This window comes from Ahaetulla prasina, chromosome 1 (genome assembly GCF_028640845.1).
Source record: "Ahaetulla prasina isolate Xishuangbanna chromosome 1, ASM2864084v1, whole genome shotgun sequence".
In the NCBI taxonomy this organism is placed as follows: domain Eukaryota; kingdom Metazoa; phylum Chordata; class Lepidosauria; order Squamata; family Colubridae; genus Ahaetulla; species Ahaetulla prasina.
In genome coordinates, this window is record NC_080539.1 from 349,058,533 (window position 1) to 349,072,980 (window position 14,448).

Sequence of the window (14,448 nt, forward strand, 5' to 3'; positions counted from 1 at the left end):
TTTAGATCTGCTGTGATTGCATCTTCCAAAAAATGCTGAAGGGTAATAGGCTGGATAAACCTGCTATGGCGTTTGCACACACTACACACAACTCAGCACATGATATACCAGAGGAAATTTTCATAAGACTCAATGGCTGAATCACCCAATAATGAAGCTGCTGCCACCCGTCAATATCTATCTGCCTAATTCTTAAACTGAGTTATGGATTTGATTTAAAGACCTTTTTGTTTTCTGTGAATCCTCTTATAAAGTACAAAAAACATTTTGTTTTGTTTTGATTTTTTTTTTAAAAAAAGGAATTTATTGTGGTTATTTTTACCTACTGCTGGACAAGTGTACAAATGTAAATCATTTACATACCAATGTGTTGAGCATTAAATTTATAATCCATCCCTGGTTTTAACATTATCACTGTCCTTTTTAGTGTACAGGTGGGTGAGAAAAAATTATTAAATCATATTCACAGAATATACATGGTCGTGCAATCAAGAAATCACCAGCTCTAAGCCAGCGGTATAGACACCGTCCCATTCGCTCTACTTCTGCTCCTGAAGTGTATGTTTGAATCAGTAACATCTTCAGCATGCTCTTCACTTTTCTTCTCTTTTAAATTATTGATGAATCTCAGAGTAATTTCATCCCATTCCTCAGGAAGAAGCATTAGTAGGAACCCAAGGCAGATGAAGATGGTGGCTCCCAATCTGACGACACTAAAAATCACCTCACGTTTGAGGAGATCAACAGCTACCAGGGGGAAAAAATGAAAAGAGACTGAATCAAAATATCCTTCCTCCATTTGTCAACCCAATTATGGGGAAGGGAGACAACAGGGGCAACCATTTTAATAATTTTTCAGTGTCAAATGTTTCCAACCTAGTTATGTTATTTTTGGATGGTGTCCACAATTTTTGCTGGACACCATCAATCCGTGGAAAAACAGACTGCATGGCTGCCCTCCCTGAATGTAAGGGTTTCCCCAAGAATTGGAATTCAAAAGAAGAATCTTTCACTGACTTTTGGCTCCCTAATTCAGTTTGTTAAAACAACTCTTTTCACTCTCTCACACCGAATCTGTAGTATAGGGCTGGGGTCTCCAACCTTGGCAACTTTAAGACTTGTGGACTTCAACTCCCAGAATTCCATTCTGGGAGTTGAAGTCCACAAGTCTTAAAGTTGCCAAAGTTGGAGACCCCTGGTATAGGGCACATTGGTATCATCAATTTTGTTCATCTGAAATCACAGCAATGATAGAATATGGCAGGATAGAATATGGAGTGTCCAGGAATTACTAGTTAGAATTAGGATAAGACTCTGCCTGTCTCACTGAAACCTGTTCTTCCCACCAGCTGATTTGGGGTGACCACTGTGGAACATTCATCGGCATTCTGACCTCTTGGAGCTCCAGCTCCAGAAAATCAGGAGACAGCTTAATAGCTAAGCAGGCTATGAAAATCAGCTTGGCTGAGGAACAAGCAAAATACATCTCGGCCAGGGCCTAAGGTGATGAGAGGCTGTTACATCTTCCAAGAACTTTAGAGGCTAATGGGCCATGGATCAAAGTCGAAGAAGCAAACAGGCTCATGCGTTTTATGTAGTGCTTGGGAGTAATTAGTTAAAGCTCGGTTTCTGTCTCCACTAGAATTTGCATATATGCTGAAGAGGTGTATATCTAGTTAAATTCACTTGTAGCATCTCTCAGGAGGTTCTCTGCTTGTCCTGATTAATCTAGATTCCTTTTGCACTAGGATGGCAATCCCTTCTCTGTGCTATTCTTTGGGAATTTTTTTATGAAGAATCTAGTGTTTCCTCTGAAGAAGTACTGGAGATCTATTCCAGCAATACAGAAGACACTAATAAATGAATTTATCAGTATACATTTTTTAAAGAAAACTATTGCAATTCATCATTTGTACCTGCATTGCCAGGAACACTGAGTACTGTCCCAATTGATATTAAGATTGGATATGTAAGCACAACACCAACATTCACCAAAATGTTGAAAGCTATGAAAGAGAAAAGAAAAGGAGAAAGTAAAGAAGTCTCTCTCACCCAATAACTAGATCTCAACCTGCAAGGTTGAAATTAATTCATTTAAATCCCAATAAATTTATCCAAACCATCTTCTTTTGGTAGTACCCAGCATCTGATTTTCAGATGTGTGTGTGTGTGTGTGTGTATTGCGAAATGCTGAATTGTCATACTACTATTGAATTTGTAACTTCTAAGTAAAAAAGTGGTATTTTAGTATTAAACAAGAGAAACTGTTAGTACTAAACAGGAGAAACTATTGATTGGTGCACTAACAAAGAAGGCACCCCACCTTTCCCCCTCCAAACCCTTGTTTTTAATTTGTTTTAATTTTTCTAGTTTTAATCTCTCTCTCTGTGTGTGTGTGTATCAGGGGTCGGTTCTACTTACCCTTACTACCAGTTTGCAACAGGATCACACACCCGCGCACACTTGGCTCTCCTATGATGACATCCAGGTGGGTGGGCGGAACCTGCCTCCAGTTTTACTACTGGTTCGCAAGAACCGGTCCAAACCGGGGGCAACCCACCACTGGTATGTTTGTATATATGTGTATGTTTGTGTGTGTGTATCATCATATATATATATATGTATATATATATATATATGTACACACACACATATATACACTACATCTTCGTAGTGGGTGTCAGTCTGCTGCATGTATGGATTGGAGGGGTTTGAAGTGGCTAATGTTGCAGCTGCGGTCTGGCTTCTGGTCCTTGGTCGTGCTTCCTGATCAGTGTGGGTTTGGGTGTGCTTTCTGGGTGGATGTGTGGTGGTGACATCCTGTGTGGACCTCGTGAGTGTGGGTCTGGTGTCATTCCTCGTGTTAGGGACATGTTTGTCAATAAGGGCAGGTTTCCAATGGCTGGTAGGCGGAGGTATCATCTCGTTTGTTCATGCTGTGTGGGCGTTCTTCTATCTCGATGGCTTCTCTGATTATTCTGTTGTTAAAGTGTTCAGTTTTGGCGATAGTTCTGGTCTTTTTAAAGTCAATATCGTGTCCTGTGACTTTAAAGTGTTGGACCAGGGAAGAAGTTGGTTCCTCTTTTTTGAACACAAGAACTCATTCAAAAAAGAGGAACCAACTTCTTCCCTGGTCCAACACTTTAAAGTCACAGGACACTATATTGACTTTAAAAGACCAGAACTATCGCCAAAACTGAACACTTTAACAACAGAATAATCAGAGAAGCCATCGAGATAGAAAACGCCCACACAGCATGAACAAACGAGATGATACCTCCCGCCTACCAGCCATTTGGAAACCTGCCTTATTGACAAACGTGTCCCTAACACGAGGAATGACACCAGACCCACACTCACGAGGTCCACACAGGATGTCACCACCACATCCACCCAGAAAGCAGACCCAAACCCACACTGATCAGGAAGCACGACCAAGGACCAGAAGCCAGACCGCAGCTGCAACATTAGCCATTTCAAACCCTCCAATCCATACATGCAGCAGACTGACACCCACTATGAAGATGTAGCACGACCACGAACACGAAGCCAAACAGCAGCAGTGCAGCTCACCAGCTCAAATCCCCTGCAGCACAGATTAGACTGAGCACAACCAAGCCCCCACCAACACAGGACACACCCCAGCCAATCAGAGCACAGAAAAACCCCCATCCAATCAGAGCACAGCCAAGCTCCCACCCAATCAGTTCAAACCCCCACTAGCAGTTAAAAGGAAGAAACAGCTGCGATCACACATTGCTCCCAGAAGCACGAAGCTGAAGCCTGAAGATGACGAATGAGACTTCGTCGAAACGTCGCCAAGACACTTCCAATTTTACACGGGAGAAAACCCGAACAACCAAAGACCTATATACAAACACCCGTGAAAACCTCAGAAAACATATATATGTATGTATATATATATGTATATATATATATGTACACACACACATATATATACAGTATATACAGTATATATATTTATTGTATTGTGTTAAATTTACTGACAAAGAAATAAAGGGAGACTAGTATAGATCTATTTCAAGCTATTTAGCTCTCATCAGATAGCCATACCCTTCTGAGTTTCGAACCTGGGTTTCTTTGCATATTAGGCAGATGTATTAACCACTAAGCCAGAGGTTCTCCTTTTTGTCAGCTGTACCAGGGAAAAAATTAAATGGTTTTTTCCCCCCCTATCCTATGCAAGCAAGCCCACGTTCGAATCCCAGAAGGGTATGACTAGCTGATGAGAATTAAATAGCTTGAAATAGATCTATACTGGTCACCCTTTATTTCTTTGTCAGTAAATTTAACAGAAAATAGTTTGTCATGAAAGCGACTGCCTGGAGGGCTCCTGAAGGCAAAAGGGCTGAAAGGCGAAAGGGAAGCAGTAGGCACCCTCCCATATTTGACCAGACCAGGTTGCTTCGATAGGAAAAAAACCCTCTCTCTATGTGTGTGTGTGTGTGTGTGTGTGTGTGTGTGTGTGTGTGTGTGAATGATACACATATGCATACATACATACATGCGTACACAGAGAGAAATTAAAATTAGAAAAATTAAAACAAATTAAAAAACAAGGGTTTGGAGGGGAAGAGGTGGGGTGGCTTCTCTGTTAGTGCACCAACCACCTCCAATCAATAGTTTCTCCAGTTTAGTACTAAAATGTCACTTTTTTACTGTTTTATTTTGCTGTTAGCTGCTCAGAGGCATCTTGAATCATGAGATAGGCAGTAAATAAATTTGATAAATAAATAAACTTTCATCCTCTAAAATTCTCACCTATTTGAAAAGAAATCCAGAAATGTATGCAGTTGCATTTAATGAAAAGGCCAGATTTTCTTATAAACTGGCAAAGAGTAAACTAAAATGATCCAAAGATTCTGCTGCAAATAAAGTTGAAAGAAGCACTGGGCTACTGAAACATTTGCTCAGACACGTACCCAGCCAGAGGCCTGCGATTCCACACAGAAAGCCCCACGGCACAGCTGAAAAAGGTGACCAGTATTCCACTTTGGTAAAGTACAAAATGATGGGAGTGATGGAAAGGAAAATCAAGTTGAAGAAGCCAAGGGTAGAGATGAAGTGAGCAGCTTCACCGAAGTTGGCAGTTCCAAGAAACATCTTAAACAAAACCTAAAAAGAAGAAAGGAGGAAAAAATGAGCATACCATGAGGTGTCTATGGAGATTCTCAGTCATCCAGGTCATAGTTGTCCCAAAGGTGCTTTTTCAAGTGGCAAATGGACTTTCTGGTTTTTCTTTCTCTTGAAAAAGCACCCTTGGGACAATACCATGAAGTATATGCAGAGATGCTCTCAGTGGAACCACATGGCAAGAATCCATTGTTGGAAAGTTCCACTTTGACTAAGACTTTCTGTGTCCCTCTGGATTGGTTGGATTTACAAAAATTGATCTTCAGATACATCTTTGGCCCTGCACTTTCTCACTTGTTTCCACAATGATGAATCACTGGATTTTAGGGGGATTAAGAAAAGTGTGTGTTTAGGTATGTCATACTGAAATCCAGGGCTCACAGATCGCTTGCCTGAGGAAAAAGCCAAGATGAAAGTAACTGAATTACTTTTATCATCTCCAACCTGGTACCAAAGACTTTGCCAGCTTGGAGTTATTGAAGATGTAGTCTAATCCACCTTGAAAACCCAGCAAGGGTCTGCTAAAGAGTTATGTGACATGCGCATAACAATGCCCAGACAATGTTTTCTCCAACCACCTCAACTTGAAGTGACTTGTCCTCATCATAACTGGTCACTGGGGTAATTAAATCTTTAGTATATCAATTAAACATGCTTATATATAGCATCTAGTTTGGGCCTCAGGGTTGGCAACAGCCAAGAGCGTCTCTTATGCAGTGTATTAGGTTGGCGATGGGCTTATTGAAATGTGATCAACACATCTTGCTGTATTATTTATATTTACATCCTTCTGTCTCTAAGAGGGCTGAAGGCTTGATTTGGCATATTATCTTTACTGATGTAGAGCACTCAGGGCTGTGTGCAAAAGGGACACACATGCAGTCAATTTGTCAGAAGAGTAGGATTTTGGCAACTGTTATTTATAGCTTGCTAATCTCAATAATTGCTCACTGCCGAGTGCTTTTCATGAGCTACCTCTGAAAAGCCTTCTGAATTTCCAAATGGTATAAGATTGTGGCAGGACTGTGGAGTCCTTGGTGTTCTCTGGTCATTTCTGGACATTTTATTACCAGACCAGGCAGAGGTGGGCTTCAAAAATTTTAACAAGTGGTTCTCTGCCCAGTTGCTGAGTGGGTGTGGCCATGGTGGGCATGGCTAGTTGGCCTCCTGCATCATGGCGGGTGGGGGGGACACGTTTTTGTCCTCCCCGAGCTCCGGAGGTTTTCCTCCCAGGCTCCGGAGACCCTTTGGAGGCTGGAAATGGGCCTGTTTCCGGCCTTTCCGAACTTCTGGTAGGCCCGTTTTTCACCTTCCCCGAGCCTCCGCACACGCCCTGTCCTTACCTGCATCCAAAACAGGGATTCTGTGGAGGGGAGGAGAGGGCGGGGCCAGCCAGGAGTGGGATTTGGTGGTTCTCCAAACTGCACAGAATCTTAGCTAGAGGTTCTCCTGAACCCCTGCGAACCCCAGCAGCCACCCCTGAGACCAGGTACTAGTGCTAAAAGGGAGTGGAGTTTGTTCTCTGTTTATATACAGGAGCTTGCCCTGCCAGTGTTCATGTCATTTTCTACTGGCTAGTTCCTTGATTAGAGTACAGTTAGTCCTCGATTTATGACCAGATTTGAGGACCAAATTTGTGTTGCTAAGCGAGGCAGTTGTTAAGTTAGTTTTGCCCCAATTTACGACCTTTCTTGCTACAGTGAATGTGACTTTGCTTGCGGGAAAGTTGCAAAAAGTGATCATGTGACCCCAGGACTCTTCAACTGACATAATTACATGCCAGTTGCCAAGCATTTGAATTTTGATCACATGACCATGGGGATGCCACAATAGTAAGTGTGAATAATGGCCAGAAGTCACTTTTTTTTAGTGATGATATAAATTTTCATGGTCCCTAAATGAATTGTTGTAAGTTGAGGACTACCTGCATTGTTTACTGCTTATATGAGTGTTGACTGCTGCCAAGGCAATGTTCTGGTATTTGTGCTTCCTTTTTTAGTTTTTTTTATGAATGGTGTTTCTTTTGAATGGTGTATAAATGGGGTTTATCTCCATGTAACTGTTGATAGCTGGTTTATTTGAATGCCAAGCTTCCAGGAATTCCCTAATGCTTTTGGATAGAGCTTGGCCTATGATGCTGAGCTTCCAAGTTGAAACTATGGTTAAGTTTATCTATGTGTTGTGAAATTAAATAGTTTTCACTTGTCTTCTCACTGTTAGTTTATGTTCATGGATGTTCCGCTAGCTTTTTGCCTGTTGGTCCTACACGGTGACTGTTACAGTCCTTACATTGTGTGTTGTACAATGATTAGGCTGTTGTTTACTACTAGATTGGTTTGTTGGTTGTTTATTTGGTTATGGATAAGACTGCCATACATCAAAGGCATCTCAGAAACAGCTAACAGAAGAAACTGTTAGCTGTCAAAACTGGCAGGGCAAGCTACTATATTATAGTGACCAGACGTCCCGCTTTTGGCGGGACAGTCCTGCTTTTTAATAATTTGTCCCGCGTCCCGCGGCAATTCCAAAAAGTCCCAATTTTTTTTTTGTTTCACTCCCATTCTGAAAATGGGAGGCGGCAATGCAAGAGGAGGAGGCGGAGAAGGGGGAGTGGCAGAAAAGGGGGCGCGAGAGGGAGGAGAGACGCCGCTTGACTTCACCCGAGAGGAAGAGAAGAGCCGAGAGGAGAGCCAAGCCTGCCTGGAAGAGCCGAGAGGAGAGCCGAGCCTGCCTGGAAGAGCGGAGAAGCAGCCGCCGCTCCTCCTCCTTCAGGCAGATGGCAAGACTCAGCACGCATGCGCAGCCCCCCCTCCCCCATTCCGTCAATGGTGTCCCGCTTTGCCATCGCTGAAATCTGGTCACTTTATACTATATATAAACAGAGATCAAACCTCACTCCCTTCTAGCACTGGAGGTGTTAATGAAACATCTACAAGCAAACAACCAAACTTAAAGGGCATCTACAGTAGGACACCATAGTTCAATCCTGAGCCACACACATTCTCATCTATTGTATTGTGACAGGAGTTAGAACAGGAAATCATTGGTAGCTACAACCAAATCTGAATTAACTACCTTTTCACCCTTCAGGAAATATTTTACATTTTTATGGGCTTTTAGATATTACTGCTCTCAAATACATTCCTGATTCCTGCAATGTTTTGGTGCAGTCATTTGTTTCATATATTTGTTTTCAATGAATTGTTTGGTTGTGCATTTGCTTTTTATTTACAATTTTAACATCAGTGTTAATTGATAGGTTAGTATAACCTAGTAGAAAAGCAGTATGGAAATTATTTGTCACTGTTTGGGCCATGACGTAAAACAGTTGGGAATACATCATGAATTTTCATTTGGTGAAGGGATTTTTTCCCCCTTCTTTTTAAGAGGGCAATTTTAGAGTTTATAATTCAAGTTTTGTACACACTGGTTTGAAATGGCAGAAAACTATAATGTCAGTTTGGGACAGTTGTACCCTGAAATCAGATGAGTTTCTGAGGAGCACAAGAATGGAGCTGAACTTCTACAGACTGAGTTAAACTCCCCTTAATTTTAGAAGAGTTTTGATTTAAACTAAAATATAATTGGAGAGATTAGTAAAACATAGAATCATTAAGAAATCCCAAGATCTCCCCGGGAATCTCAGCAGAGTGACAGAGAGATCATTCCTGAAAGCTCCCCCCATTCATTGAAAATATCATCCTTAGCTTTCTTTTTCATTTTCTTTCGCTTGTGTGTCACAGTTGAATGTCATAAACTGCTGGCATATAAAATAAGAGGAAACTCATGGATGCTAATCTTGCTGTTGTGCAATAATAGAGATTTCATTAAGACTTGATAAAGGGAAGCCAAGCCGAATCCTTGGAGGCAACCACGTAATTATCTAGCTGCAACTTTCTTCTGGTGCACATTGCTCAGAATGTGAATTAAGCAACCAGGAGCATTGTTTTAAACACATCTTGCTTTGTTTGTCTACGCATGCATTTAAAAAGGATTAAATGGTATGAAAATAACCTACCTTATATAGCGCAGAGGTCGAAGCAGATCCAACTGCATATGCAACACCAATAATTGAATCGCCATGGAAACCATCTGCATAGGCCATCATAACAATTCCAGTGATGGCCATTATTGCGGCAACTATCTGTGCAATCCAAAAGGAAAGACATGTAGAAGGACTTTATTATCTGGAAAGAACCATGGATAAGATGAGTGTTGCGTGTGAGAGACATTAAAATGACGTGAGGACATGGAATGGGAACATAACACTACAACAGTTGTGCAGATTATGTACCTCCCAGAGAGGGACTGTACAAAAACCTTGTTCTCTTTTCTTGAAAATCAAAAGGATTATTTCTTAGGTTATTTTAGACTGAAGCCCATTCAAGCAGAATTGCTTCAAGATCAGATTAGTTTGTTTCACAAGTTGACAGCCATAAACTTAGCTTGGTCACTGTAGTGTAGTCAGAGAAATTATAGCTCTAGGGAATAAGGTTCAAAACACGAAACAGGCAGGTTCATTCATCAGCAAAATGCAACAGTGGAATAAACTTCAGCTTGTTTCTCATGGTGAGTACAAGCAGACTGAAAAAAGTACCAAATTCCAATGCTTCTAGTGCTAGGTTAAATGACTTTTCCCCAGTCTGATGACTCCTAATACTTTGGGACAGTCTTTCTCAACCTTGGCAACTTTAAGATATATGGATTTCAACTCCCACAATTCCCCAGCCATTATTGCTGGCTGGGGAATTGTGGGAGTTGAAGTCCACACATCTTAAAGTGGCTAAAGTTGAGAAACACTCCTAGAATTCTGAACAGGCACAACCATTATCTGTGTAGGCTGAGAATTCTGGGATTTGGCATCTGGTGAAATGTTCATGCTGGGAAAGCCTGCATAAAACCACAATTTAATAGTATACAAGTAACCAAACTTCAGCTAATTGTGTCACAGGTGATGTTACCACTTGGATAATGCAACATCTGCAAGCAAATAACAAACTTAGAGAGCATCAAGAACTCTACAGCCAACTCTATTTCCCCAATTCAATGTGTTTATATCACTGAGCCTTGGTGGCGCAGTGGTTAGAATGCAGTGTTGCAGGCTAACTCTGCCCACTGCCAGGAGTTCAGTCCTGACTGGAACTCAGCTTTCCATCCTTTCGAGGTAAAATGAGGACTCAGACTGTTGGGGGCAATATGCTGACTCTGTAAATCACTTAGAGAGGGCTGTAAAGCATTACAAAGCAGGATATAAGTCTTAGTGCTATTGCTATCATGCAGGGACCCTACAACACACTGGAGGATGCTAAAATGAATTTGGGTAATTTGTACTGTATACAGTAGTTCAGTATGTGATGAGGACTGAGTTACAATCTCAGCATGTTATGTGATTCTCAGACATAGCATATTTATGTGAATGAAGCAATTGTGTTCTATTAACCCAGTTTTAGAATTCAATATATTCTGTGAATCCACCCAAAGAGTACTGACCAATTGGTCAAGTTCAATATAATAGTGCTCTGTGTCATTAATTCAAATGCTCACACTCAATTAAATCCAGTAGTGATGGCAATGATCTTTAAAACAAAACTTGGATAAGTTACTGCAGAAAGCTAAAATGACAGCCTGTCCCTACTTCCCTTTACTGATCCAAGCTCTTACTATCTGTCATCATTTGATTTCTGGCAGAAACCCACAAGGGGGAAAAAGTCACAATGAAGGTTTTTAAAAAATCTCTAGAAAACCTCACTTGCCACGTTTATCCTCTCTCTCTCTCACAGACATATATTTTCTCCCAGCTTCTATTTCATAAAATTTTGCTGCATACTGCCTGATACAATGTTTCTGTAATCTCAAACGTAATAATTTAATACCCCAATTTGGTGTCAAACACTGATCCTATCGCCTAGGAAATGTTTGGGAATGAAGATATTAAAGCTGTTAGTGTTATTTACCTGCATTTTTATCTATCAAACCTATCACACACACTTAAATCATTTTTCGGCTCTACAAAAACCTTTGTATTCTGTACAATAGATCACATTTTGAAGATATTGAAGTTTGTGTGAAACAGCTTATGAATTGAGAAGCAAATATTATATTCAGTCTTTAAAAGAAAGATTTAGCTTTAGATACTTGCACACAAACGACCCCATTACACACCAGCGCTAAAATAAGCTTTAAGAACGGCTATGTATTTTACCTCCCAGCACTAGTTATTAAAATTTATACATCAAATTAGAGTTTGTCTCTACTAATTAATTAACTGCAGGTTTTGTTGATTAATCCACGGATGAAACCAATTTAAGCTTGTCCAATTTACTTTTCTCTTTAATGAACACTCCTATGAATTAGATGAAGGGGATATGGAAATGTAAGGTTTACACTATGAACTGAAGGAACTTATTTTCTTGAATGGAGCTGGGATGAAAGCAAGTCCTTTAAGTTTGACTCTCTTCTTCCACAAGCAGATTTCCCTCATACAAAACATGGAATAGATTAAGTTAACAATCCAAACCACAGTGTCACACCTAAAGGGCAAGTGAAAAAGACGTAGCAAGTTCTTGAAAGCGGCTACGTGTCAGGTGAGTTAAGAAATGGAATTAAAACAGTCAGAAATAACTCATTTCAGTAGAGCCCAACAAATTTAAGCCGTTGTTTTCAATTTTAAAAATCCTTGCTGCTACTGTCACCATCCTGGTAAATCATGCTCCATGAACCTTGAAGAACTTTTGTGCCCTACAAATGCTTCAACTCTGAGGAATGCAAGGCAGGTTACCATCAATGTCAAGTTACAAGTTCTTGTGTAAGAATTTTGGCCTCAATGCTAGTTTATAATTCCCCACCTAGCTAGTTTCCAGATGGAAATCCATCCAACAGATTGGCAGGTTTATTTTGGAAAGTCCTCTGAGTACAACTTGTAGGCACATTCCTGAAAATGGCAAATACTGCCCTTGGTTTGTTCATTGTGATGTGGGCTATACCAAATGGTAGCCTAGGCATGGGTTGTCTTCATAAAGAAAATTGCCTCTTCAGTTGCTTTTATGTGTGGGGAAGCTGAGGGCAACTTCTTCATTTGAAAATGTGGGTGCATTTTTTTAATTGGCCTTATGAGCTGCCCCATCACTAAAAAAGCATAATAATGTGTGTGTCCATAATACTTTGAAAATGTGGGGCTTTATGTGTTCATTTAATTGATATTTTTCACATACATCCCTAAGCACCTCCAACTTTTTTATATGTGTGCCTGAGTAATTGCTGACTTCTGTCAACTCTCTATCCTAGTCTCTGCAGTTTTCTTGGCAAGATTTTTCTGAAGTGGTTTGCCATTTAAGGTTTTGGTTACTACCTTTAAAGCGCTCCATGGCTTAGGGCCTGGGTACTTACGGGACCGCCTGCTGTTACCTCATGCCTCCCACCAACCCGTACGCTCACACAGAGAGGAACTTCTCAGGGTGCCGTCCGCCAAGCAATGTCGGCTGGCGGCCCCCAGGGGTAGATCCTTCTCTGTGGGGGCTGCTACCCTCTGGAACGAGCTTTCCCCGGGCTTACGCCAAATACCTGACCTTCGGACCTTCCGCCGCGAATTAAAAACATACTTATTTATTCGTGCGGGGCTGGCTTAAATTTTATTGGTTTTAAATTTTATTGGTTTTAAATTTTTTACTAGTAATTTTTTAGTGGGTTTTAGTTTTCATGTTCCAAAGTTTTAGGCCAATTATGTAATAAGTTTTTTAATTCGTATTTTAATTGTATATTATATTGCTTGTTTTACCTGGCTGTACACTGCCCTGAGTCCTTCGGGAGAAGGGCGGTATAAAAATTGAATAAATAATAATAATAATAATAATTGCCCCCTTGCTAGGACTGAGAGAAATTATCTGACCCCTTCCAGCTGGGTTCATGCGTAAGGTGAGGTTTGTAAACCAGTAGCTACAAACTGTAGCCTTAACCACTATACCAAACTGTCTCTCTTGTCTGTCCCTAATTGCCCAGAAATCAATTAATGGAAGTAACATAGGTATGCATTTGTTTATTTATTCATTCATTCATTTATATCCCACTGTTATTATTTTCACAAACAACTCAAGGCAGCAAACCTATCCAACACACCTTCCTCCTCCTATTTTCCTCATAACAACAACCATCCTGTGAAGTGAGTTGGCCTGACAGAGAGTGATGTCTTCCATGGCTAAAGTAGGACTTGAACTCATAGTCTCTGGCTTTCTAGCCACTAGACCAAAGTGGCTCCCTTATTAATGATTAATAAAATAATAATGATTTCAACAGGTTTTCAACAAGTCCAGTTTTCAACAATGTCCAGGAGAGATCACCAGTACTATACTGTATGGATCTATTTGGGTCTACTATATGCTCAAGTCACTAACCAGGACCTTTGAGATGGGAGAAGTCTGAGAAAGTGAGTAGCTAACTTTTAAGTGACTCAGCCTGGCAGGAAATTCATAGCTCAGAGCTTTTGCTCTGCATGTGAAAAATCTTAGCTTAGCCCTGGAATATTCAGATAAAATGGTAAAATCCAGTTAGCCCTGGGGATCCATTGATTAAACATTAAATTTGTCAAGATTAGATTCTTAGTATTTAACTGAGAATGCCCATCAATGCAAAAGGCCTTCCATCAATTTGATCAGATTCTGCCCCCAAATAATAAATGGATTACTAGAGAATTATGTAACAGCCCAATCACAAACAAATTCTACTGATATCAACACATACAACAAATATTTGGAGGGCTGATCCTGTTTTGTTTTAATTAATAGCCTCAATTAAAGATTTGCTTTGGCACTGATTTGGAGATTGTTAGAATTTATTCCCCATTCCACCGGATATTATGATTCAATATGATTCAATTGCTGAAATAGTTCTAGCAAAAATGAAGCTAAAATGATGGTCCATGCAGACAAAAATAATACAATTGGCAACAGCAGCTTTGTATTCAGATACTGAAAAGTAAAGATGCCCTGAATATGAAGACAACTCCTGATCACTGCATCCATGCAGTGTTACTAAAGTGATTTCCAACTGATTTCCCAGTCTAGAAAATAGATCTGGAATTCCCAGGTAATAACCAGGGCCAACTTGCCTTAGTTTTTGAGATCAATCAAAATACATTAACTGCTGACTTTTAATCATGTATTATGATGCTTAAAGAGAATATTGGATAGGACTCCCCAAAAGTGGAGATTTTATTTTCATGTTATGGTTGGGAAAGTAAGAACATGATCCTCTTATAGGTCTGCAGCTGCAATTTTATTTGGCATATTTAAAGGCCAGTCT

At 40.4% G+C, this 14,448-nt stretch overlaps 1 protein-coding gene across 1 annotated transcript in view; it reads right to left on the minus strand.

The window, feature by feature from the left end:
• Window positions 1-306: 306 nt before the first annotated feature.
• SLC35F4 (solute carrier family 35 member F4) overlaps window positions 307-14,448 on the minus strand; it is a 187,584-nt gene continuing 173,442 nt past the window's right edge. Inside the window, exons 5-8 of the mRNA XM_058163007.1 lie at window positions 9,173-9,298; window positions 4,944-5,136; window positions 1,917-2,006; window positions 307-747 (exon numbers count right to left, since the gene is read on the minus strand). Coding sequence (XP_058018990.1) covers window positions 506-747; window positions 1,917-2,006; window positions 4,944-5,136; window positions 9,173-9,298 — 651 coding nt within the window. The 3' untranslated portion in view covers window positions 307-505. The remainder of the gene's footprint in view (window positions 748-1,916; window positions 2,007-4,943; window positions 5,137-9,172; window positions 9,299-14,448) is intronic.